We start from the raw sequence: 25,165 nt of genomic DNA, 5'->3' as shown, positions 1-25,165 counted from the left end.
CTGAGCTGTAAGGTTCTACTTTTCCATTTGTAATTAACAAGTAATTTATGGGGACAAAACTTGAGACCTATTCCTCGTTTAACTTTCACCCACTACTTTTAGGATCTATTGCTAATTTTCTCATTCCATCACTGCTTTGATCCATCCAGAAATCATTTGTATTTCAACACCGCACTTTTCCATTTTAGAATTTCCATTTATTTTTACAACTTCTATTTCTCTGCTGAGATTCCTGGTCTGTCCACTTAGAATAACCACTTTTTCCCTTAAGTCCTTGAACATACTTATAAATGTTGTTTCAAAAGTCCTTGACTGCTAAATCCAACATCTAGATCAAATCAATGTCCACGTCTCTTGGCTCTGGGTAAAATCTTGTGGTTCCTGTGCATGTGTAATCATTTCTTATTAGACTACACACTGTGGATGCATACTCTAGAGACTTTGGATTCTGTTGTGTTCTTCTAAAGCACATTAGTTTTTGCTCTAGCAGCCATTTAACTTGACTGAAAAACTCCAAACTGTCCTCCCTGCAGTAGGCAGGAGGGGACACTGCTGAGTCTCTAGCCTTGCAGCTGTTGCTTTCCGCAGGGGAATGTGGGGGCTTCCCCACGCACATGCAGTCCAGTGGTTACCCAGGGGCAGGAAAAAGTGCCTGCACAGATTTCTTTGCTATCCTTTCTGTACCCTTGATTCTGGAACTCCCCCTCCACCTTTGAGCTGCTATCAGCTTCAAACTATGCCCGGTGACTTCTCAAGCACATAAGGGTACCAAGTTCTTCTTGAGTTCTACCCATGCACAGCATGGTAGAACCCAAGAAGTTTTGGGAGTGCCTTAAGGCAAGAAAAACAAGAAGAAGAAATGCAAATGGTACCCAATGAATTCCCATCTTTCAAGGGTTGCCTCCCCAGTTGCTGCCTCCCTTTCATCATTCTCCAATGCTTTTGAACAGTTGGTTTTTATATCTTGTCCAGACTTTGTAATTGTTATCTGTGGGAAGGTTATTCTGGGGCAAGCTTCTCCACTATTATCAGAAGCAGAGCCTCTCTAATCATCTTTTTAAATCTAGAAATTCTCATGGTTTCTTAGAGCTTCAGGCTTCCTGTCAGTATTTTACATGACACTGTAAACTTTCCATCCACATTATTATTCTTTCTATGATATAGAATCCAGCCTTTATTCTTGAATTTCTTCTTACCACTTACCTGGGCGAAGCATCTCTGCATAAATTCTAAAAGCATATTTCCAGTGGTTCAAGCTGAAGTCATCTTCTTTAGCAAATGGGAAATCTAACAGGTATTGCAAATCACATAATTGGGGCTATGCAAACTTGGGTGTTAGAAAAAATGAACATCTCAGAAGGAAATCTCTCTCATCATATAACATATGCATATTCATATATATGTATAGATAATTTAGGAAAGCTGAGTTTATATAGCTGCAAGTCTATATGCCTAAGGAGAGTGTTAACTGAACTTTGTGCCAAAACTTTAAATACACCCGAGATACTTTTCCAAGTGTCTCCACTCTATTCTGTCAAAGCTACACAAATTTTTAAATAACAGTCCAAATATGCACTGTCCTCTTTTTACGTTTTCCTCAAAGCGCAGTTCACTGCCCCAAACCTTCCTGGAGGCAGATGAGTGCATGCATTGAAAGTGTACCCCGACCTGTGTGTGCATTTCTTGCTTAGTGCTTCCATTTTGTCAAAAGTAACATGACTCCTGCGTCCTCTTCCTTCCCCAGATCATTTAGTCCTGGGCTACTGAGAGAAAAAGCCAGCTCCACCTTCTATTGGTCCCCTACTGTTGGGTGAATAGTCCTCCAAATGCTGGCAGGAAGGGGACTGACTGCTAAGGAAGGAAATCTCAGGCACTTCCTGTATCTGAAAGGCACAGGAAAAGCCTCAGGATGGAACCCAGACTGGATGAAACTGGGAAGATTTTGCTAGACAGAAATTAGAAACACTCCTACAAAGAAACTGAAGTTCCATGAACACTCTGTTGCCACCCTGCAATTTAGTGTCATACTCTACTTGTAACTCTAACCTAACAATGTGTCATCTTTACTTTTTATGTTATTTATTTACAAGTGCATTTTCAGTATCAACCCCTTCATTCATTAATCCTAATGTGGCCTGTTCCAATGTCTACTTACCATTTTAAATACTTACTATAATTTACAGGGCTTTCTTGAACACATCCAAGGTATATTATATGAGGCTAGCTTAATGGAAAGTCTTGTATACCAAAGCAGGAAAAAAAAAAACACATTTAATTTATGATGGCTTTGAATTTTGATCATAATTTACTCATGGAGACCTATTCATACAAAGCAATACCAATACAATTTTTCAGAAGCAATGAAAACATAAAACAATAAATGTTGATCTTATTAGTTTTTTCCTGAAAGTTCAGACATATTCCATTCTGGGATTATGCAAATTATGCTTAATTGGAGAATACTTAGGTTATTATAATTTCTCTTGGGCTAATTCTATTAGCTTAACTTTTGGAAGCATTTTAGCTACTAGAATTTTCAAATTTATGTGTTTTTCTTTTCTCCTTAAAGAAATTATCAAGGGCTTGCCCCAGTTCGAGGTCTTAAAACACCAGAAGAGATAGATGTACACGGAATTAAGAAAAAATATCACTCAAAAAAATTATGAGCAAAGAAGAATGATGTTTTGTAAATTCTTTCACGTCACCTCCGAATTTTAATCCACAAATTGGAGTCTGATTAAAAATAGGAGAAAACTCTTAATAAGGATTTTTGTAGAGTACGTAATACATATAAAACTCCCCTCATGGAAGCCAGGCAGTCTTTCTTCCAACAAGATGAAATCAATCATTTTTTAGGGCTCACCATAGTAAAGCAAGTTCATACAGTAAGTGAAAGATACATACATTAAGAAGACAAGGTTCTTGACTCAATGGGCTTGGAGTTGAAAGGAAGATGAGACTTCTAAGAAGACAAATCACTCCTGGGCAGCTAGAGGCTACAGCAAGTACCTCCAGGACACTCTACTCAGCGGGCAGGCTGGGGAAGCCCGGAGGAAAAAGAGTCTCCTCAAACACCAAGAAAGGCTTCTTGAAGGAGACTGTGTTTGAGCTGGGATTTGGTCAGGAGAATTGACTGTCCCAGAGTGAAGGACTCACATAAGCAAAGGACACAAAAGGGGAAACATTAAGGGACAGTCCCCAGGACCAGAGGGAGGCTGTATAAGGTGAAAGGTTTGGCACAGCTACAAGTAGATTAGGATGGGGAATATGGGGCCTAGCCAATACTTTGAAATGTTTGGGCTTCCTTTTGCAACCTGCGAGCACTCCTGGAAGGTAGAGGGTTGGCTGAGTGTGAGAGTAACATGATTTAGACATGGGCGTTAGGCCATGCTATGGAGATAGCTGGGCCGCTGAGTGACCATTGCAGCCATGTGTGCCCTCCATCAGCAAATGAGGGTCCAGATTAGTGCAGAACTCTGGGATATTAAAGCGGGGTGGGAAGGGTACATGAAGCCAGAACCAGCAGGGGTGGGAGGAAGGGGATGGCTAACAATGACAGCGGCTAACTAGATGGCTGGTGACACCATTCAACAGGAGCAGGGAAATCACAAAAAGGTGGAGGTGGAGGTTTGCCAGGCAAATGGAGTGCCTGGGGGTGCCAGCGGCTCTGAGGCTGACTAGGAGAAGCTCTATGCGCGGTCTGCAGGCAGATGATCACGAATCTGAAGGTAGTGAATAAAACACAAAAGGGAATGTAGAAGACATCATACGACAGTCAAGAACAGATGCAGGGGAGTCCATTGTTCAAGAGGAAGAGCAGAGAACAAGGAGACAAAACAGCGAAAGCGGGGTCCCACAGACAGGGTCACAGTGCAGAGAGGGGTGCACACGGTCTGAGAGTCTGGGGGAACAGAATGCTACTGACATAGTGTATGGCTTCTTAACAGCCTCACCGCATGGCTGCCACAGAGGCAGGGCAGAGTCCTCCCAACAGTGAACATGTGTCTGTGTGTGCCTGGGGCCTGCATGGGAACTTGAGACTTGGAGCTGGAACTAGGTAGCAGAACTCAGAAAATGGAGTCAGGCGTGAAGCTCACAGTAAGGACTAGACAATCCAAGGAGGACTGAGATCCAGAAAGAGAACCCAAGAGCAGGGATGCACTTCATGAGCAAGCCTAATGAAGAGGCTCCGAAAGCCAGGAAGTGACGAAAAGGGAAGGGATGCAAGCCAGGTTCTTTCTGGCAACGTGCAGCCTCCAAACCCTGCTTCATGAAAGGACCAGCTTTACTGTCTGATGCACATTCTTCGAATTTAGCAATAACCTCTACCAACCAACCTCCGTTTCCAGGGATGATGCTGGCTGTTCCTTCAGAGGCGTTGAACCGATGTCCTGTACTCCTCTGCACTGACTGGGACACCGCAGGCCCCTCAGAGGGAAGGAATCCTGCCTTTTCATTCCAGATGCGGTGTATGCTGACAGCTCTCTTCACAAGTCCAAAGTTGAAATCACTTCTATGGGCTTGAAAAGTCTCCTTTTCTATGACAGATTAAAGAAAAAATTTTCTTCCATCAGAAAAAAAAAAAAAATAGGGCTTACACTCTATTTTAGGGGCAAAATAGCAGCAGCAGCTGAAAGTAAAACCTTTGGACTCTCACAATCCCATAAATAAAGCAATAAGATTCTCTAATAGAGCGGGTTAATGGGATAAACTAGATCAAGTCTCTAAATACCGAAGACCCATGGAGGGAACAGGTTCGTTTAACTAAGACTCTAATCAGAGGCCACTGATTAATCTTAATCCTACAAATCATCCACTGCAACTCAGCCCATAAACTGCAGGATCTTTCATTCTCATGCCTCATAATAGGTGTGGGAGGAGCCCAACTGACATAAGAAGACTGTGGCATGACATCATAAAAATCACCAAGTGGCATTGTTAAACACCCACACACGGTTATGATGCCACGCTGCTATGCTGAGCACAGCACACACACGCAGGAGTGCTCTCTCCACTGCTTCTCTGCTGCGTGGGTCACAAGGCTTTTCATTAGTTATCCAAGTCCTCGTCTAATCACCAATGCTTCAGTCAAAAACCAGGGCATGTGAGAGTTTATATAGGAAACAGGACATCTAAACCTGGAATGAGGGAAGGGAGGAAAAGGAGGGAGGAGTGGGGAAGGTAAGACTCATCTTATTCATTTTGTTTTCTATCACCTGGTACTTCCCCTGGTCTTAGCGGGCCCACGTTGCGCTGGCACATGCTTCAGGCTGTAGCCCAAGGCTGGTTTAACCTACTACAGGGTTTAAGTTTTCAAAAAGAATTTTCAGCAGATGCACTAAATATGGTCAACTATTTCAGTGTTGTTCCTAATTATTTGAAGTTAACTATCTAAAATCCACTGACTACAGATTACCTTCACCCAGGTATTCAGCCCCAGCTGATTCATAGGGCTGTTTAGAATTAAAACCCAATTTTCCTTCCTTAATCCACAGACAACCCCAACCACACTTAAAGGACAGCTAAGAAGCCGCAATCCCTTCCCAGCAAATAGTGCTTATTATCTTACAGAGCAGGTTCACAACTTGTCACTTCACTTTGACCTCCTGGTTATCCTGCCTATTTTGTAAGAAAGGAAACTGGGGCCTACAAAGGTTGGGTCAATTGCCCTAGATCATGTGGAGGGCAGTTGGTGCAACCAGAATTTAAACCACCTTGGCTCTGTCTCTGGTCCTCATAGCTTCTCTACCAGAACTACAGGACAGGAAGAGCTAGAAAAACCATTCCAGAGCTCAACTGTAACTGAGCATAAACTCTGAGCTCATTAGAAAACTAGAAAATTACATCCTTTTGCTCTTGTTCACAACTTTTAAGTTGTACTTATCCATAAAGAGGAATTACCATGTGCATAGATTGTTGTAACCTGATTTGCGTATGATTATCAGGAAAATATACATGATTATGGTTGTTTTTCCCCCTCTAAGTCTAGTTGGCAGAGAGAAACTTCATCCTTCCTTGGCACCCATCTCAACTGTCAGAGACAAAGCTGTCCCTCCGAGATGAGGTCTCTTTCCACCCCCCACACCCCACTGTCTTTTAGCAGCTGGAAGTTTGAGGCCTGTAGGAAATTGAGGATTAATTTTTAGTCTGTGTTTTTTTTTCCTTTAAATCACCAACTCTGAGATTTCTAGGTGTTACTCTGCACGTGTGTGCTTCACAATATCAACTTTCACAACTTGGGATCTGCTAGAAAATGGGCTTCCGAGCTCCCTTCCTGTCTCTCCACGCAGGTCTCAAGCCTCCTCTGTCTCTGCTCCCTCTGCATGTTTCTGCCTTTCCCTTGTCCACGGCCTTGGTGGGACCCGCCATTGTTTGCTCTTCTTTCTAGAGAATGAGTCTTGTTTCCAGCTAGATGGGAGAAACCGCTCAGGACAAGACCATCGGAACAGCAGTCGGTTACTGATTTGTATGCTGTGCATATGTTCACTGTTCACATAATAACAGATATTTTATGAGTCATACTGTATGTCAAGCACAGCACAGACTGTCCTGGGCATTTACTCAACACCAGCACTGTGGAGCACCCATCATGAGTTTCTGTGGGCCGGGACTCACAACTCTGTGCATCTCTCTTCATCAGGCACCTTGTCAAAAGACATCCACAGTATGGGGGTAACGCAGCAAGTATCTGGTGAACGTGTGTGTATTAAGTACCACTGAATTTTCCCCTCACTGAACACCATTTACAAACAGACGAAGATCTGTGAAACTTCCCATGAGGCAGTGCAGAAGCATCCAGAGGCCACCGCACATGTCTCGTGGCCACTCTCCACCCTGTGATGGCGGTCTGCACAGGGCTTCTTCCTGGGGTGGCTCCCAAGTAACGTCCCTTCAGCTTTCCCCCTGCTGTTCTGTGGTGCTTGTCTTCCAGCAGAATCTCTCTCACTTTAACAATTAAATGGACAACCCAGGAAACCTACACTTGGAATTCAAAGAAATGTTAGACTCCTATGGAGTGTCTCATTAGGTTAAAGGAAATTTACGGAAAAGTCTGATGGGAAAATAAGTTTCTACATTTTGCTTAGGGCCCAAGAAGAATCCCAGATTTTGTTTCCATTCAAGTGCATCTAGTAGTATTTATTTTGATTCAGGGAGATGCAGTTCGTTTTTAGCATTCACAAAAGCTTCTTGACATCAGATCCAAAGCCTGTGCCGTGGAGATATGGTTAAACATTCTCACGCAGCATCACTGAGACGGAGAGCAACCTGAGAAACCTGAGAACTCTACGTGTGGGAAGATTCCATCCGGCTTCATAAAATACTACCTGGACCTGAGAACTCTATGTGCAGGAAGATTCCATCTGGCTTTATAAAATAATACCTGGATCTTCAAGGTTGGCAAAGAAGAGAAAAGCTCCTTGGGAACTTAGTTACTAGGTCTCACAGCACAAGTTCTGTGTCCTCAGAGTCGCCGCCATCAAGGAGCCCTCTCACTGGTCACTGCTGCGGCCCCTACGTGGACCAGCGTGTGTCCACAGCTCCTCCCCGATTCCCCATAGCACAACTGGGAACATTTAAACAAAACTCTGCAGGAAAGGGAGGGATACTCAAGGGGAATTTGCTGCAGAAGGAAGCACCTACCACTGTGAGTTTATGGATCTTTAACAGAAGTATCACTGCAGAGCTATGGCCCTACAAAGCACTCTTTTGCCCCAATCTCCTGTGAGTGTGCTGTCTCTCAAACCCAGATTCTATGAAGTTTAAGATGAGACGTCAATCCAGAGCTCATTCTTTCTCAGTTCTGACCAAGACAACCTCTCAATTCTAGTTCCCAATCTGAGGAAGAGCTGCCCCTTTCAGAAAAGGTACTGGGCCCTCCCCTTGGGCATTACATCAGTATACAGGCCAATGAGTCAATGATCTCTCCCCTACACAGAGAGCCTCTTAACACAGATGCAAGGATGCCTCCAAATGCTTTAAGCCTAGGTGCACCTGCAACAGCTACAAACTCAACGTACCCAGGCAAATTCAATACTGCACTCCTAGAAGAAAGTTTATTTTCCTTCATTACAGGACAGAAGCAAAAGTTGCAACAAATTTCACCACTCATGAACCATTTTCCAATGTGCCAGCAACAGACGCTGTTGATAGACACCCCATTTGCAGAGGTGATGGGGTGATCAATGGCTTCTGAAAAGGAAGTTTAGGACCCAGTCATATATCAGAAAGGTTAAAGTCCTAAGACAAAATTTCTGGAACATCTTCTCCTGTAGCACAGGGTTCCTCTTAGTGTTTCTGACTGTGAAGAGGAGATGGATGGGAGCAGGCAGGTAGCATCTCCTTCCTCCGTTCTGATGTCCACCGCTGCTTCTTTATTTCCTTTTCCTTTTTCCATTTCTTTTTTTCTTTTTTACATTTTAAAAGTAATGGTCTTAAAGTTCTTCAGTCTTAAACAAATCATAGAAGGCTTTAAAAGTTGGTTTTGTGCATTTTGTATGTCATAGTTATAAGTGGATTTGAAGTCCTTATAATACTTTATAAATTTCATCAATCAACATCCAGGTAGGTAGAATCTTAGATACATGATGATGGTTATGAATTCATACTAGGCCGGTGTGTGCTGGGTTTGTCTCCAGGCCTTGGGTGAAGGCTGCCATGGGGTGCATGATATGACTCAGGAAGCACTGGGGAAATCAGGAGAGGCAATGGTGACACAGCACCTCAAACATCTCAGGGCAGCTGGTCTACACCAGGTATACAGTAGGCATGAGGAGTGCAAAGATGGGAGAGGCAGGGGCCCTCACCTCAGGGAGCACATGGATACAGAGACCGTCCCTGTCCCCTCCATCCTCAAGTCTTGATTTCTTCCGTCTTTCTCAGGTTGGAGGTTAACTTGCTGCTGAAGAGATTTCAACAGCATGGGAATTTACATATAATCTGAATAATCGAAAGTAAAAGAGTTCATCTTCTGGGTCCTACTTCTGCTGTTTTCATCCACTGCTTCCTACCCATGTGCTAAGCATTTTCATGCAGCCTTATCTGTCTTTTCAATAAGAAAGCCAGTTGATAACTAATTCACACTTAGGTGGGCTGTTAAACCATAAAATGTTGACGAGGAAAACAACACTTAATAATAAATCATATCATGGTAACGTTTCTGTAGCCAGTAGGAAAATGGTTTCAGGTGTGAATAATTCTCACTACTTCATGGATCACACAACATAGATACTGTTCATTAATGACTCTAAAGTCAATACAGGGCGTGAAACTGTAAGGAATTTCTTCCTACTATTGTCCAGGCAGTGAAATGGGACTTTTTTTCATTTTGGCCAGTGTTCACTAGTTCCACTACGTTTCTGATCAGATCTTCACATTTAATTTCTTCTTAGGTATTCATGCATCTGGGAGTTCTTATTTACTGGAAACTCAGTATCTCCTGTTTGCAGGCAGTGACTGGGTGTTCAGTGAGTCCAGATATCTCTGGATGGATGCTGTGGATAAGCTTGGTGTCCAGTGGAATCTGTCTCATGCACAGAAGACGAAAATCCGAAAGCTCACATGGGTTCCAGCACAACAGATAGCCTGTCCCACTAGAGTTGTGTTAGGCGAGGTGTGCACATTTGTATCATCTGTCACAACTATTGACCCCTCTCTTTTCTCAGTAACAGCAGATACACTTGCCTATCGCCACGTGACTTGGGGGAGCTGATCCACTACCAGGCTTGGCCTGTGGCTTGCTTTGCCCACAACAGCGTGAGCAGTGTGATGTGCAGCATATCTGAGCAGAAGCTTTAAAAGCAATTGTGTGGTTTGGTTCTTCCCCTTGTACTTCTCATCTTCCATGAAAAGGGCCTGTTCCCCCAGATCTCTGCTCCTTAGCCTGAGTCCTGGAATGAAAAGACACAGTGTCACAGTAGTGAGATATTTTAAACAAGAAAGAAATATTCGTTGTTATAAATCGCTGAGATTGGGGGGTTGTTGTCACTACAACACACCTACTACAACATGCTATGGGCACCAGGACAAGGGACATGCATTTCATCCCTTGTCACAATGATTTTAAAAATCCATTACTATGCACAGGACTTGGCGTGATACAGGCATCAGGCAGACAGGACAACAAGTGCACTGGGATGCTTCCAAAGTTTTTAGGGATTTCAACAGTCCTTTCAGTTGAAGGAAGACTGATCCTCCACCCCATGCAAGAACATTATTAGTGTGAAACTCTCAAGTGCTGTATCCTAAACACACCCCCTTAATAACAGAAAGAAATCCTCCCTCCTCTGAATTAAATAAACCATACGTTATTCATCAGATTTCTATATAATATTGCTCCTACTTGTATGTGTAATCATAAAATAATTCATAAAGTTTCAGGTCAAGGAAAGAAAAGTAAATATTCCATTTTTAGTCCTGACATGGACACCCCTAATAAAATGTATTGACTAGTAAGAATCTTGTCGATTGTATTTGCTACTTATTTTTAAGTGTCAGTGGATTAATACTATAACATGGTTTTTCTTGGTTGATCAGAAATGATACCTGTACATTCAGAGAAGTCATAACCAAATAGCTAGAAGTGTCAGATTACGGCTATGGGTGGTCTTCTCTTTTGTACTGTTGAATGAAGAAGAGACAAAATGGTCAAACCTTCTTGAAGTAATGCGTTGCAAAGAACAGTTCAACCTGAGTGGTAGATTTGAGAACTAAAGGATAAAGCAGCTACAGACAACAACTAACAGACTGACTGTGTTCTGCCTGCATTCCAAAAACATGTCACTAAAATGACAGTGTCTTTGCTGATTAAGGCTATTAGAAAAAAAAAAATGGACTTAAGTCTCTTGTACACTCGAAATTTACAGGTGATGGGTGAATTTCACTTATCACAGTAGAAACACTCGAGCCAATCAAAACAGAGGTGTACACAGCACAAGTAATTTATTAATTCACTGTTCTTTCCTGAAATGGGCTTGAGACAGTGCTATTGGCTCCATATTTTCTGGTTGCAAACTTTAAAGATAAGGGCACGAGAACCATGAGACGTCCCTGAGACCAGAGCCCCATCCCATCACCTTCTCGCTGTTTGCTCATAAGCAAAGTGACTTCTCCAAACCTCTTCATGCTACACAGGACATCCCGCTGGCCTCACAGCCTGGCTGGAAAGATGAGGGGTGTGGTGTGATCACATCTGGCACAGCCCTCACCCCAGGGAGGGTCATTGGGGCTGCCTCCCTCTTCAGGTCCCTTTAAATTAAATGTTTCTGTTCTGTAGAAAGACATTCATCTCCTAATTCTATTTCCAAGGTGTTTCTCTTTCCACATGAATCAGTAAAGCCTCTTTTTACTCTTAAAGTTAAAAGGACAACCTCTCTAACTGATTTCTCTAGGACACTAAGAGAGCCACACCAAATGCTCTGAGATTGCAGAGGTGCAGGGAGCAGCTGTTTTTGGTTGAACCCTCACCGGACATAATGACATACGTGTAAAACCTCTGGGAAGTCCTGTAGGAAAAAAGATTGATTAATTTGTGGGGCGGGGGGGATTTGCAAGAAAAGTGTAGCATTATTTTTAGTATAGCATTTTAATTTTCATAACTGATCTGATCTCACAGTAAAACTTATTGAGCTCAGTTAGTGAGAACTCAAGTTTTTTACTGAATTCTCAAGTCCTATTTTGATAAACTAAGGACAAAATATTTCTACATAACATATAGAGATATAATTTACATACTGTAAAATGTAGCCTCAAGTGTCCAATTCAGTGGTTTTTAATATACTCACAGAATTGTGAAACCATTACCATAACTAATTTTAGAATATTTTTATAACCCCATAAAGAAACCTCATGCCCATCAGGGGTCACTCCTTCCTCCCCATCCCTACAGACCCTGACAACCACCATCCTGTTTCTATGACTTTACCTATTCTGGAAATGTCAGATAAATTGAATCATACAACATGTGGTCTTTTGTGACTGGCTCTCACTAAGTATAATGTTTTCCAGTTCAGCATGTGTTGCAGCATGTGTCTGCCTTCACTCCTTTTTGTGGCTGACTAATATTCCACTCTACAGATTTATCAAATTTTGATTATCTATTTATCACTTGGTGAACTTTTGGGTCATTTCCACCTTTTGACTATTAAGAGTAATGTCGCTCTGAACATTTGCGTACAAGTTTCTTTGTGGACATACGTTTTTACTTCTCTTGGGTATATCTCTGTGAGCAGAATGGCTATGCTGTATGATAACCCTATTTAATATTTTGAAGAGCTGTCAGTCTTTTTCAAAGTGTGCCAGCTCAGTTTCTTTTGATTAAAAAAAAAAAAAAAAAACAAAACTGGAGGTTAAATGTTCAGTCGATGCAAAGCCCTGCCAAAGATGTTCAGTGACTCAGATGACACAGTCTTTGAGGTGCTCATTGAGTCAAATTCCTGTCTCCCTGCTTCCCCATATCCCTCTCCAGGATGCCCCCCTGTCTCAGGAATAAGGGGTCTCAGGCTCCCAAAGCACCCTATGAATGCCCACTGGCCTCTCTTACACAGTTGTTATGCTGACTTCTGGGCTGGTGGCCCTGCTGGGTGGGTGGCTTTGGCTGGACTGTTGGGGGTCAAGCCAGTCCCCAAGGAGTCCAGACTCTGGCTGTCCAGTTGTGAAGGCTCTGTTGTCTCTTTGTCTCAACCCCAATCACTGTCATATTGGTTTTCAAAGTGTAATCTGGGAGTCCCTGAGGTGTTTTCAGGGATCTAAAAGCTCCAAATTACTTGTATGATAATACTAAGACATTAGTATTATGTGCAGTGGGGTTTTCCAGAGCCTGCATGAGGTTAGGTATTTTGAAAGACTCAGTGCAGAAGCAGATAAGAAAACCCGGTTGCCTTCTATTAAGCTGGGCATTATAGAGGTTTGCAAAAATGTGAAATAGTCCCACTCGTCTCACAATTTTACTTTCTTTTTTTTTTTTTTTTGAGACGGAGTCTCGCTCGTCGCCCAGGCTGGAGTGCAGTGGCCGGATCTCAGCTCACTGCAAGCTCCGCCTCCCGGGTTCAGGCCATTCTCCTGCCTCAGCCTCCCGAGTAGCTGGGACTACAGGCGCCCGCCATCTCGCCCGGCTAATTTTTTGTATTTTTTAAGTGGAGACGGGGTTTCACTGTGTTAGCCAGGATGGTCTCGACCTCCTGACCTTGTGATCCGCCCGCCTAGGCCTCCCAAAGTGCTGGGATTACAGGCTTGAGCCACCGCGCCCGGCCAATTTTACTTTCTTCTGGACATGGAGTTGAGCTGAACAAAGGCTTCTCCCACAGGCTTGCAGCCTTCCCCAAGCTACACATGGAAGTTGGGCAGCTAGTCCCAAAGTTACTGGGTATCTTACATTATTCTGACATTCCTGTCATGTTCCCCACCCTGACCCCACAGAGCTCCACGTGGCAGAAACACTAGGATGAAATCTTTCACTTTTCTGACCCTCCCTGATCCCAGAGACCTTGCACACGCCACCTCCTCCGCTCCCTCCACTCCTCACTTGTGGCCACTGCAGATGTCCTGCCAGCCGGACTCATATCTCATGGTGGGAGCCATAGGAGAGTCTGCAGCTCAGAATCATAGAGGGGAAAGATTTGGTTTCAGCGCCCCCCAAATACCGTCACTGTGCACTTCGTTTATCAAGTGCTTCCCAAATTCATACAACCTCCTTTCTTAAAAATAACCTGTTAATATCTTGGGGTTCCAGGTTTATGCAGAATGCTGTAGAAAGCATTGCCATTAGGAATTACACTTGTTCCTTAGTGACTACAGACTTTAGATATTTCTGGAAGTTCCTCATGGGACCTAAAGCTGGTTTTGGTTTTGTATTTGTTCTACTTAAGTTAGTCACATTTATAGGAAAACTGCTTCACGATCAACCCAAATAGAACAAAATAATCTCCAAATTCAGACTCTAGAGAAGTCCAGGTGCTTCCACGCACTTCACACATTATGAAATCCTAATTGGGAGAAGAATATTGTTCATGCTCTTAGATTCCCGTTAAGAATGGCTCACTGGCTTCTAATTTTCCTGTGGAAGTACTTCTGTCTCACTACTAGCAGTGGTGGCATTTGTGGAATATCACAAATACCTGTGGATCCCCAGGCCAGTGGATCTCCAGGCAGGGCCCGAGGATCCTACAACTGGAGGATCCTGGAATAAGGGCCCAGGAAAGCTCCCAATATTTCTTTCTGCTCCATCGTTTCCAACTCAGTTTTATTGTGTTAATGCCTGGATAACAGCCCCAAACAACTCCTTGGCTTCAAACGTAGGACAAGCATAGAAGTAAAGAAGGAATGGAGACCCAGTACTCCAGTGACTTTCTTTAGTCACTTACTCCTCAGCCCAGTGAGGAAGCGCCCAGGTTTCCACCCAAGCAAATGCCTCCTGATGGCCCTTTTGCAACATTAAAACATCATTTAATCAAGCAGTACAGATCTAAGTGTATTTTATTCAAACCTAATTATTTAAAAATCCTTACTCTCTCCAAATGATGCACAGAGTAGCTCTCTAATGATGTTGTATGTTGAAGACCACTTTGAATCTAAAAAAAGAGAGACAGAGACCCTGATTTCGTAGTGAAGATGCAATGACATATATTTCAACAATAATTAAATCCACCAATTCCACTTCTTTATAACTGGAATAAAGACTGTAGAAGCATTAAGAAGTCCCATCTTTCTCCTTTTCCTTCTTGACTTCTTCAAGGCTAGAGGCCTATTAGCTGGCAGACTATTAGAAAGCAAATACGATACAGCCCAATTAGCTCCAGCTTTGAAACAGAAGGGTGGGTAAGTACCTGCTCTCTCTCAATGCAATACTCCAGCAGCAAGGCTAGTCCAGTTTCTCCCATCAACAGTCAAGCCCTGACCCTAAGCTTGACTACTTTCAGCTCCATCCTACATTCTTCAATGGTGCCTAGCCCTATTTTACCAGTACATGGATGCTGGGATTGGGGGAAGGGAGCTGGAAGAACCAATCTAATTAAAACAACTTTTGCTTCATCTAGTTAACAGCAGGTAACACTGAGTTCTCTCCTTCCCACGTATAACATGAAAGAGGCATCGTCCTTCCCGGTGAACACATTCTGGAACCAGAGAGAGCCACCAGCCACAGAAAGGATAAGGCCCCATATTAACTATTTTCTCATTTGTTAGCTTAAGGAAATCATTTTCTTCCATTTTTCCACTTCTTGAAAGTATATCTACAAGTTTTTAGCCAAGAATTTTCGGATATAGTTGGTTTGGGGATCACATATTTAATTTGCTATGTGTTTATTTTTTTTTCTTTCTGAGAAAGAAGAAGAATGCTAAATAAACCTCAACTTCAGGGCTCCTGTTATTCCAATGGCCATCACCTTGACTAGATTTATTTTCATTGATTTTGTTTATGGTCTTTCAGCCAATTATCAGTCAAGATGCTTTCATAAAAGACTGTGAAATTCAGAATAAAAGGCACAAAACTTATTGCTATGAATTGTAACCTCTGATAAACCAATGATATATGGCATGATTTGAGAAAAATTTTGTTGGCACATTGTCAAATGTATTTTTGACCACTAAAAAAAATCAGTCAGTGATGTATATGCTCAAATCACAGTGGAACACTGAAGTCATACTGGTCACAGATATCTTTGATAATTCACTGGGCTTTTACTTAGTGTATTTAAAAGCCATGAGAAACCTGAGAAATGATCCAATCTGGCACCCTCAAGTTAATAGGGAACTCGGTTTCATAGAATTCTCTGTGAATCTGCTTTTAATTTACATTGATACTTCAAATTCTACATGGCAGATCTGAAGAGTTGTTTTAGATGCATTACCTTTTCCCCAACTAATTTTATAACTCAATAAAAACCATAGTTCTGGTTTTACTTCTGAAACATGACCTTAAATATATAAACTTATTTATCTTAAACAAAATTAATTGTTTGACAAAGAGTTAGCTGCTTGTAGCATGAAGCTTGAAAAGCCAGACACTGTAAATAGTAGCTGTAATTATTTCCTTTTTCAGTCTGAAAATGAACATCATATTCATGTTTGTTCACATTGCTGGTTCTCTTCCATGTGACAGTGTTGCTGAGGAATCATAGCAGGATACAAGGGGTTTCTGAAGACTGGAAAAAGGCAAACAGCATATTTTGAAAGTAGGTAAACAATAACCTTAGCCGTCAAAAAAAAATGCTACATATTTCAAAAGTGGGTAAACAATAACCTTAGCAGTTAAAAAAAAAATACTAGAACATTCATCAAGCAATCAATCTGTAGCCACCTAGGAGAGGGTGCATGCTGGGTAGCTATCAAATTACTTTGTAAAAAGGAAATTAGGCCAGAGGAAATTAAAATCCATCCATGATAGAGCACGGGGCCACACAGACAGACAGAGTGAACCACGTATACTGCAGCGACCTCCTTCTATCTGAGGTCGCTCCATGAAACAGGATGAGCACTTCGTCAGCGAGAGCCTGCAAATCTCTAATCGCCTCTGAGAGCCAGTGACATGGGACCTTGTGATAGGTAAGCCATTTCATAATGAGTCCCTCCTGCTCTTTTAGTAAATAACTCTCTTGGGAAGAAGGCCAAGAAATCTCAGCCCTTCTTTGAGTTTATTTCTAGAGTGATTCCAGTTGTGCTTGGCTAATGTCTCTATGTATCAACAGATAGGTGTACAATAGGCTGGAAACGTTTTCAGAGGCTTATATTTAAACTGGAAGGCACATTAATTTTATTTTTCTTTCCACAGGTAAAAAACTCCTTCTTTCTCCCACTGTAGGCTTTTGTGTTTTCAACATACCCAGCCTCACTTGGAAAATAAAATAAAATAAAGCACCCACTCACATGAGCAGCCAAGTTTCAGATACCAGCAGGCACGCGCTCTTCCAAACGTCTCCTGCTCTGGAGATGTTCGCAGTCCTCAAATCAAAACTGAAACAGACAAGCAAATAAAAAAAATAGAAAACTGACTACCAAATATCCTAGGAATAAGACTTAAACTCTATTTGGAAATTGAATTTCTTCCATAGTCAATCAATATTTAATAAAGAGAGAAAAGGAGCTCATTACAAAGACCATCTTGTTTCTCCACAAGTCATCTATGTGAGATTCCAGAATTTCAGGGCGATAAGTTCTTAATTGGAACATTACATATTCTCTTTGCAGCCAGTAAGCACGCATCACTTCATGAGAAAGCACCGCGGCCAACATTTCTCCTGGTCTGCTCCGGGTTTCAGTGAAGGGCAGGCCTGGAAGCACCTTGGGAAACGAGGTAGAGCCAAGCTAACCCCGGAGAGCCGCTGAGCTTACGGAGAGTTGAGTGATTACGCAGGCATAGTCTTGAGTTTTATTTTCAGTGTGAGTACTGCTAACTAGTCTGTACAGTCACAGGCTTACTGGAGGGAGTGTATTCTACATCAGCTATATTCTGTCTTCCTTAGCAGCACTTAATGAGTCGACTAGAAAGCTGTTCCCAGCCAAGCCAATATCCTATGAGTTATAAATGACATTTCATGCTCATATGCAGATTTCCTGCACTGAAGTGAATTATTTACAAGATTGGGCTTATGGATTCCAACAATCAGCTGCCTGAGATTTACACCCACCCGTTCTCTCTGCTCTCTTGCCGGGAGACTGTGACGTTTCCCCCTGCCTTTTAACATCTGAAGCTTTCACGGGAGCTGCCCTTCCTGAGGCAGGTGCTCCCTCGCTTGAGATGGCAACTGGAAAGGCCATGCACCCCAGGAGCTGGAAGGTAAACTAAGGCTCTCCTTGAGTTGCTTCTCCCTGCCCTGGGAGGATGCTGTCTGCACGTAAATGCACAGGAGGAGCACCAGGAAGAATTTAAATTCTGGGGAGGCCTTCCTGCCCATTAACAGTGATTTTATTACCTTGGGTTTTAGCTAATTAGTTTAATAATTTCTTCCTGAATGTGTGAAAATCCAAATTTTCTCCTAAAGGAAGCTCTGTGTTCAGCAGTGTGCTCTGTCCTCTGTGGAACGGAAGAACCAACATGTCGTTTCTGCCTCCCAGAAACTCCAGGGGTTGAAAAGCCTCCCAACTTACAGCAAGGATGATGAAAATAGAAGTAAGAGTTCGCCAGACAAATCCACTAATGGAACAAAAAAAGCAGCACAGAAACCAAGTTAGGTACACAAGGGTCTCTAATCTATGATAAAATCAGCACTTAAAATTAGTGAAAAGAATGGTTTCTTAAATATGTTGAATGAGAACAACTGACTACACATTGGAAAAAGTAAAATGAAGATCCCTACCTTATATCATCAACAAAAATAAATATATGTTAAATCAAAGACCTAAATGTAAAAATAAAAACCAAAAGAATACTGGAAGAAAATATGGAGGAACATTTCCATAGCCTTGCAGTGAGAGTAAACAAAATGAAAGAAAGGTCAAAATGACATATTTGGTTACCAAATTTTATAAACTTTTCCCAGTAAAACCAGACTAAACAAAATTAAAACATAAGTGACAAACAAGGGAGGGAAAACATTTACAACTGACTATTAATATCCCATATTCAGAGAAATCCAACTCATTGAAAGAAAATGACAGACCATACCCTAAAGGAATAAAGAATACGTATAAGCAAAAAAGAAGTACGCATGGCAAATAAATCTGTGAAAAGATGCTCAACCTCAGTATTGATTAAAGGAATAAGGAAGTGAATAACAACAAAATCGTTTCTGCCAAATCTGACATATATTGTTAACATTGATTGCTGTCGAGGCTGTGAAAAAATAGGCAGCTTCATAATTGTTGGCAGGAACAACCAACGGCTACAAGCATTTTGGGGGCAATTTGCAATTATCTAATGAAATATATTTGCATATCCTTTGGCCATGCCATTTCACTTTTATGGATCTAACAAAAAATCAAATAAAAACATTATAAAGGTATATGTACAGGAATTTTGATTGAGTACTGTAACAGTAAACATTGCCTGCAGCCTAATATCTACCAGTAAGAGATGCTTTCATGAATTATGATAAGTTCATAAAATGGAATGCCATCCTCTCATGAAAATCTGTAAACAACCAAATTTCCATCAATAGGGGAATGGTTAAATAAATTGTAGTGCCGCCATTAAGTTGAATGTTACATAGCTACTAAAGAGAATGAGACAGAGCTGTACGTAGGTGAAAAGATGTCTTTGCTACCTCAAGTGAATAACATTGTAGACAAATGATAGATACTATAGATGAACAAGCAGATGATTGATGGATGATTAGATGCATCCTATGTAACTTTTAGTTCAGTCTGTGTGTATCTACGGAAGGAAAGGACCCTCAGAGTTTTCAGTGGCGGTGATCTCCGTAAGTAAGGACGTTTGTTTTCTGTGCAGCTAGGAGCTTCACTATCATCTCACATGTTATTCCGCCTGGTGGTGTGAGCACACTCCCAGGCAAGTCGGGATGCTCATCTTCCCCAGGACCGCAGATGTTGTCACATGTCAGGGCCGTCCATTCTGGCATCAGCAGAGACTCCCAGCAGCAGAGACCTCTCCCTCTGGCTGGGAAGCCAGTCACTGGATCAGGCACCCATCAGCCCCACTCCTGCTCTGCAAACTCTCAGCCATCTCCACACAGAGAACTCAGAGAATCGTTCTGCCACTGCTGATCACTGCTTGGCTATGGGAAGCTCTGGGCAGCTGTTACATCCCCTCTGCCCTGAGATCCCTGCATCCACTGTCACTGCGGGCTCTTGGTGCTTCCACGGAGCCTTACCTGGGAAAGGGGTCTCTCTATGCCCAGATTCCCCAATCCTTTCTAGTGTTTTTGTTAGCTCCTCATGAGGTGTTCATGGTGCAGGAGAAGGATGACAAAGCTCAGTGTCTCTTCCGTTAGGGATCCACTAACAGAAGAGGGAGTATTTGTGCACTCCTCTCTCCCTATCTGACAGTCCCAGGGAATCTTGATCTTGTCAGGACTGGGTGCATGACTGCTAATGGTCAGCCATTCTTACAAACACATTTTATAAACTGAATATTTTGTGTTCTCTGAATTCTAGGCTCTCAGAATTCAAAATTCAAGATGAACTTTCCCCCCTTTTTTGCTGGTGTCACTCATCCCTGAGCGAGGAACACAAAATACCAAAGCCAATTATGTGGTACGTTCAAAGGGTCCGAAACCACCCAGGGTGAAGCATCAGGCCACCACGTTTGTGTTTGCCAAATGCCCACTCTTTCCGGTCCTCTTATTCTCTCTTCAAAAACAGACCCAAAACAACAGTAAGAAACATCCTCCATTCTCACTGAGAGCTGAGAATTTGGATGATGTGGATGAGCTGGAGGAGGTTTTCCATTCCTAACACAGAGAAGGCAAATGAATACATTCTCCTCAGCCACCGTAGTTCTCCAGAAAGCCCCTGGGCCTCAGTGGTAAGGCAGGGCTCTCTTCTCCTTGACCCATCTTTCCCCTCCCCGCAGTGCTCCTCCCTCTTCCCTCCTCTTCTGATGTGTGGAGTGGGTTCCTCTCAAGTAGGAACCCGGCAGGCACGTTGAGGCGTCTCTTCAGCAGTCAACGGGGCAGGGGTTATTTTTTATTCTTTAGGCAGTTCCAGTCCCTAGCACAGTGCCTGGCATGTAGTAAGTGCCCAATAAATAGAGGAGTAACTTTGCATTTACATGAAAATAGTTTTTGTGACCAAGGCATATTCTTTACATTTCCTTAGGGACAAAAAAATTTATTTTTCTCCTTTGATAATAAATTTTATTTCTATAATCAATAGTAACTTGAAACTCATCTTGGGAAACAACATGGATAGCCATGCTAGATAATGACTCTGTGTGTGTGTGTGTGTGTGTGTGTGTGTGTGTGAGAGAGAGAGAGAGAGAGAGAGAGAGAGAGAGAGAGAGAGAGGCTCCTAGGCATCACCATCCTAAGCAAGTACAAATCAGGAGTTTGTTTCTTTGCAAAATAAATAGTTGTTCTTTGTTTTTTCTTTTTGATATTGTTTTCTAAGGTAAATACTATGAAGGGCACAGCACCCATTTGAAAGCCTATATGTCATTTTTGATTAATTTATTAAACATATTTGAGGTGTCTACAATTTATTCATCCCTGTTCTAGGCAACGCAGATCACGTGTTGAAGTAGACAAGGTGTTTGCACTCATGAGACTTAGGAGAAGGAAGACATCCTAAGTCAAGCAAGGATGGCCTTTATACAGAGATCTTGAGACAAGAGGGACCAGTCATATTCTAGAGACTGGGACATAGAACCTGTTTGGTCTGGCTGGAATGAAAATTGCAAGGTGGGGGAAGTAGAGAAGAGAAGCAGGGGATGCTAAGAAATTGATTTGGAGGGAAGCAGATCATACCAGACCATGAATGGCCTTACGTGTCCTGTTTTATCCTGACAGCAATGGGAGTCATTAAAGGGTTTAAGTACAGGCATTGGATCTCTGCTCTGGAAAGAACAGTTCAGCAATAAAATGGGAGATCACTGAAGGAGGCAAGATTAGAGGCAGGATGATAATTACATGTCTTCTCCAGACACAAGCCAGAGACCACTGGTTCAGGTAGGTAATTTCACAGGAGATGATCAGAAGAAAATAAAAGCAGACAAAATCAAAGACATTTAGAATTCACAGTGGAAAGGCCTGGAGATGGACTGGGTTTAGTGTGGAGACAGAAAGGTTGGCAAGTGAGCATCTGGCATGGGCTAGGACTCTGGAGGCTCAAATGGGGAGTAAAGGAAGCGTCTCTCGGGGGAAGACTGTTGGATTCCACCTTAGGCTTTCTTCAGGAAGCATTCTTAGGATGACCAAGGGACACCCAAGTAGAGGGGCCCAGGAGCATCAGTGTGGAGGCCTGGAGCCTGGACCTCAGCAATTGCCAGCATGTTTTTGAGTGTCTTATAATCAGAACACAGGAAGTCCAAGAAGAGAAGAGGATGCATTTGTACCAAAAAGTTCACAGACAAAAGGCTATATAGAGACCCAAAGGTAAGATTGCAGTGGATTCAAATAAGAGTTCAGATTTGAATGAAAATACAGGCAAAGGGACATTCAAGGTACAACGAACAGCAATGAGACTGGGGGAGGCGAGGAGAATGAAAAACTGATACTGATCAGAGAAATCTATCAAGTCTTTTGCTAGGAGTGGGGGTTCTTTAAACGTACGGGTAGTCTTCCCGAGACTTGGCACTCAGAACCTGGCCTCTGGGACCCACATGCAAACCATCACTGTCATCAGGAGACTAGCTTTACTGTGACTCAAGGCACAGGGAGGCCAAGACATTTGGTCAACGTTTCATGTCAGAGCAACATGGAAGCCTGTGTGCCCAGTGCCCAGTGATGCTTCCAAACCTCATACCTCCCCAGATGATGGTCACCTCACTAAGATTGTTGCCCGATTCTCAGCAGCATCCAATGTCAGAATAGCATTCTTTCCACAAACCGGGAAGATTCTTCCAGAAAAAGCAGCAGGCAGCAAAATATTCTTAGTACTTGGTGGAGGGATTCCCTTTCTTTCAAAACCTAATTAAGGACTGGCAAATAGAAATCTTGCTCAGCTTAGGTTTTATATAGCAATTGATTGTTTTATTTAAGGGTCTGCTTTAAATTCACCAGTATTTTCTTCCTTCCTTTCTTTCCTTCTTTCTTTATTTTTAACAAAGTTGCCCACACGCAACTATTGTGAAAATTCAGAAGACAGAGATTAAGAACCTTTCTAAACCTTGTTTGTTTTCACATGTACTTGCCCTCTCTTGGAGAATTTGGGCCAGAGGTCAGAACAGTGTTGATCCTGGAAGCTCAGGAAGTTTTGGGGGACATTTGGAAGTTTAGATATTCTGGGGTCCATGTTCTATGCCAAGAACTAGTCCCTCAGTGTGTAGCAGCAGAACAAGTGTAATGATTTGATCTCTCATAGCCACTGTCACCTTCATCTATATATTTGCTGGTGATTTATTAATATCTGTTCTACCTGTCTCAGCCTGCAGGAGACCTTGTATTGCTGCATGCCTTCTATAGAGTAGAGAGAAATGAAGGGAGCAGATGGGATTATGACTTATTTTCCAACGTTGAATTTATAAAAAGATCTTTTGTCAGACATTGCACAGCAGTTTGTGGGATGAAATTAATCCTATGAATAAAATTGCTAACCTCACCTAAAATAGGTGCTTTATTTAAAGAAGGATCGATGAGGCTTGCTAAATATTATTTTTAGTGTTGATAAAAGCTTTTCATAATCTCAGGCTGCAAACATGGGCTGAATTGGCAGTTCTGGATGCCATGCCAGCGCGCTGGAGCTGGCTAACGATGTCACCCACAATGTCAGTGAGGCCAAGCGACCCCGAGCTGTCTCTAGGCCTCTGTCCCTCCTCTGCAATCTCAGGGTAGGAGAAATGTTTTTCTCAATGCGTGTGAATGTAACTTTGGACACATCTCACAGTCTCATTTTCCAAGGATCATCATTCGTGAGTTAGACAGCAAAACATTTAGCTGTGTCCACCATGTAACAAAAAACATTCCTGAGGCTGTCAGGCCAAACCCCTGAGCTCTTTGTTCATTGCCCAGTGGTCTCATGGCTTCTGGTTTTTCGGGGAATATTATGACTGGTCTACTATTTTGGTGCTGTTTCTTTTTGAAAAGGTTCACAAATAGAGTTTATTTCAGAGTTCACATGTACTCAACTTCTATCTATCATCCTTTATACAAGGCTAGTAAGGGCTTTGAGAAGTCAGTGCATCCTACATTACTGTGCTTGTGGCTTTTGGTGTCTCATTCTCAGAGAATTATTCCAGGGTTCCTAGCTATTCTGAACTCAAAATTCCTGTTGCCATCAAACAGTACTTGCTCCGGTGAGTATAATCCTCAGCCTCAAAACACTCCAAAATCTTGGAGAAAAAAATTAAAATTTAACGTGTGTTCATTAGATAAAAACAAATGGTCGACTTTATTGTAATATTTTGATTATATCCATCAAAACAAAGAAAATGCTTTTCCCTCCTTTGTCTCTTGTAGCTTTCTCCGTTTGAAGCCATCCAGGAACACAGCCGAAACACAATAAATGACACCACGTTTCTCTCTCATGGCCTTCACACCATGGATTTCCCATTCTCAGGATAAAAAGAAATTAAGAGGAAATCAGATTGTGTAAAGATAGCAGATTAATGCTCACTTTTTAAAAGGAGCTCCACAGACAGAATGAAGAACGTGTAACTTTTTGCAATGATAATGTCTGCTTTGCTCTTGAGAGGCACTCTTCCTTTTTCTGCTCAGGAATATTCCGGAGGAGAGTTGCAGATGCCACCCAACCCTGCAAAATCTGCCCTGCGAGTCGAAACAGATCCAGCAGTGCAAAGAACTTCTTCATTAGGACATCAAGCCTGTAGTCATATTTTCAATTGCTGCTGGAACTTTTGCCTTGCAAGTGCTTTCACTTATTTCGGGACCACCTAAGGCTCTGTGTGGTACACAGCAACACAGTTTGAGACATTTCTGTGATGTTCTGTACATTATATAGTTGCTAACAACCTGTCAAAGTCATCCTGACACCAAACTGAGAAGCTGATGGTTTGGGTAACGTATTAGAGGAGATGAAAAAAACGACAGTCCTCATTACTGTAATAAAACCAGCAGAGACACACTGAGAATCAATTACTGATTGTGACCTAATGAACTAACCCTCAGTCAAGTAGAAAACTGCACCAAGCCTCTTACATTATCAGATGATTTAGGATGGAGCACTGTCTGAAGACGGGCAACAAGTTGAGGCAGATGAGTTTTCTTATATTGTGGCTGACTTAATTACCTTGTTCCTGAGTGCAGAGATCAAATTGAGCAACTTGAGGTGCTAAAGCTCTGTGCCAGCTGGAAATGAAAAGGAAATAATTAACACCAACAAGAGCTACGTCTAAGGTTGTGGCACCTCCTGACAGAAGCAAGGAGACTCAAAGTTAAGGCAGCTCCAAAGTCCTTGACGAGGTAAGCCCTGCTCTGCCCGCCTGGCTGAATTCGTCCAGGTTGCCTGTGGCAGCTGTGCACTGAAGAGTCCGACTGGGGAGCCAGGGATTCAGAACTCACAGCGCAGCCCGGCAACCAAAGGGCAAATCCACCTGAGGACCGGAGTGCAGATGGCTGGGCTCCCTGGAACAAAGTGGAGGAATGACAGAGGTGTAACTCAT

General features: G+C 42.5%; 1 protein-coding gene across 1 annotated transcript; it reads left to right on the top strand.

The window, feature by feature from the left end:
* Positions 1–7,378: 7,378 nt before the first annotated feature.
* On the top strand, positions 7,379–24,048 carry SMIM21 (small integral membrane protein 21; the record flags this gene model as incomplete). Its single annotated transcript, XM_017866086.1, is given in 4 exon segments — positions 7,379–7,645; positions 16,034–16,057; positions 16,060–16,166; positions 24,003–24,048. Coding segments are annotated over 4 exon segments (444 nt in total), but the record flags the coding sequence as incomplete, so codon positions are not given.
* Positions 24,049–25,165: the final 1,117 nt, after the last annotated feature.

Source organism: Rhinopithecus bieti, unplaced genomic scaffold (genome assembly GCF_001698545.2).
Source record: "Rhinopithecus bieti isolate Rb0 unplaced genomic scaffold, ASM169854v2 scaffold_84002, whole genome shotgun sequence".
Classification (NCBI taxonomy): Eukaryota; Metazoa; Chordata; class Mammalia; order Primates; family Cercopithecidae; genus Rhinopithecus; species Rhinopithecus bieti.
Note: the sequence above shows the minus strand (reverse complement) of the source record. Positions and strands in the feature narration are given on the sequence as shown.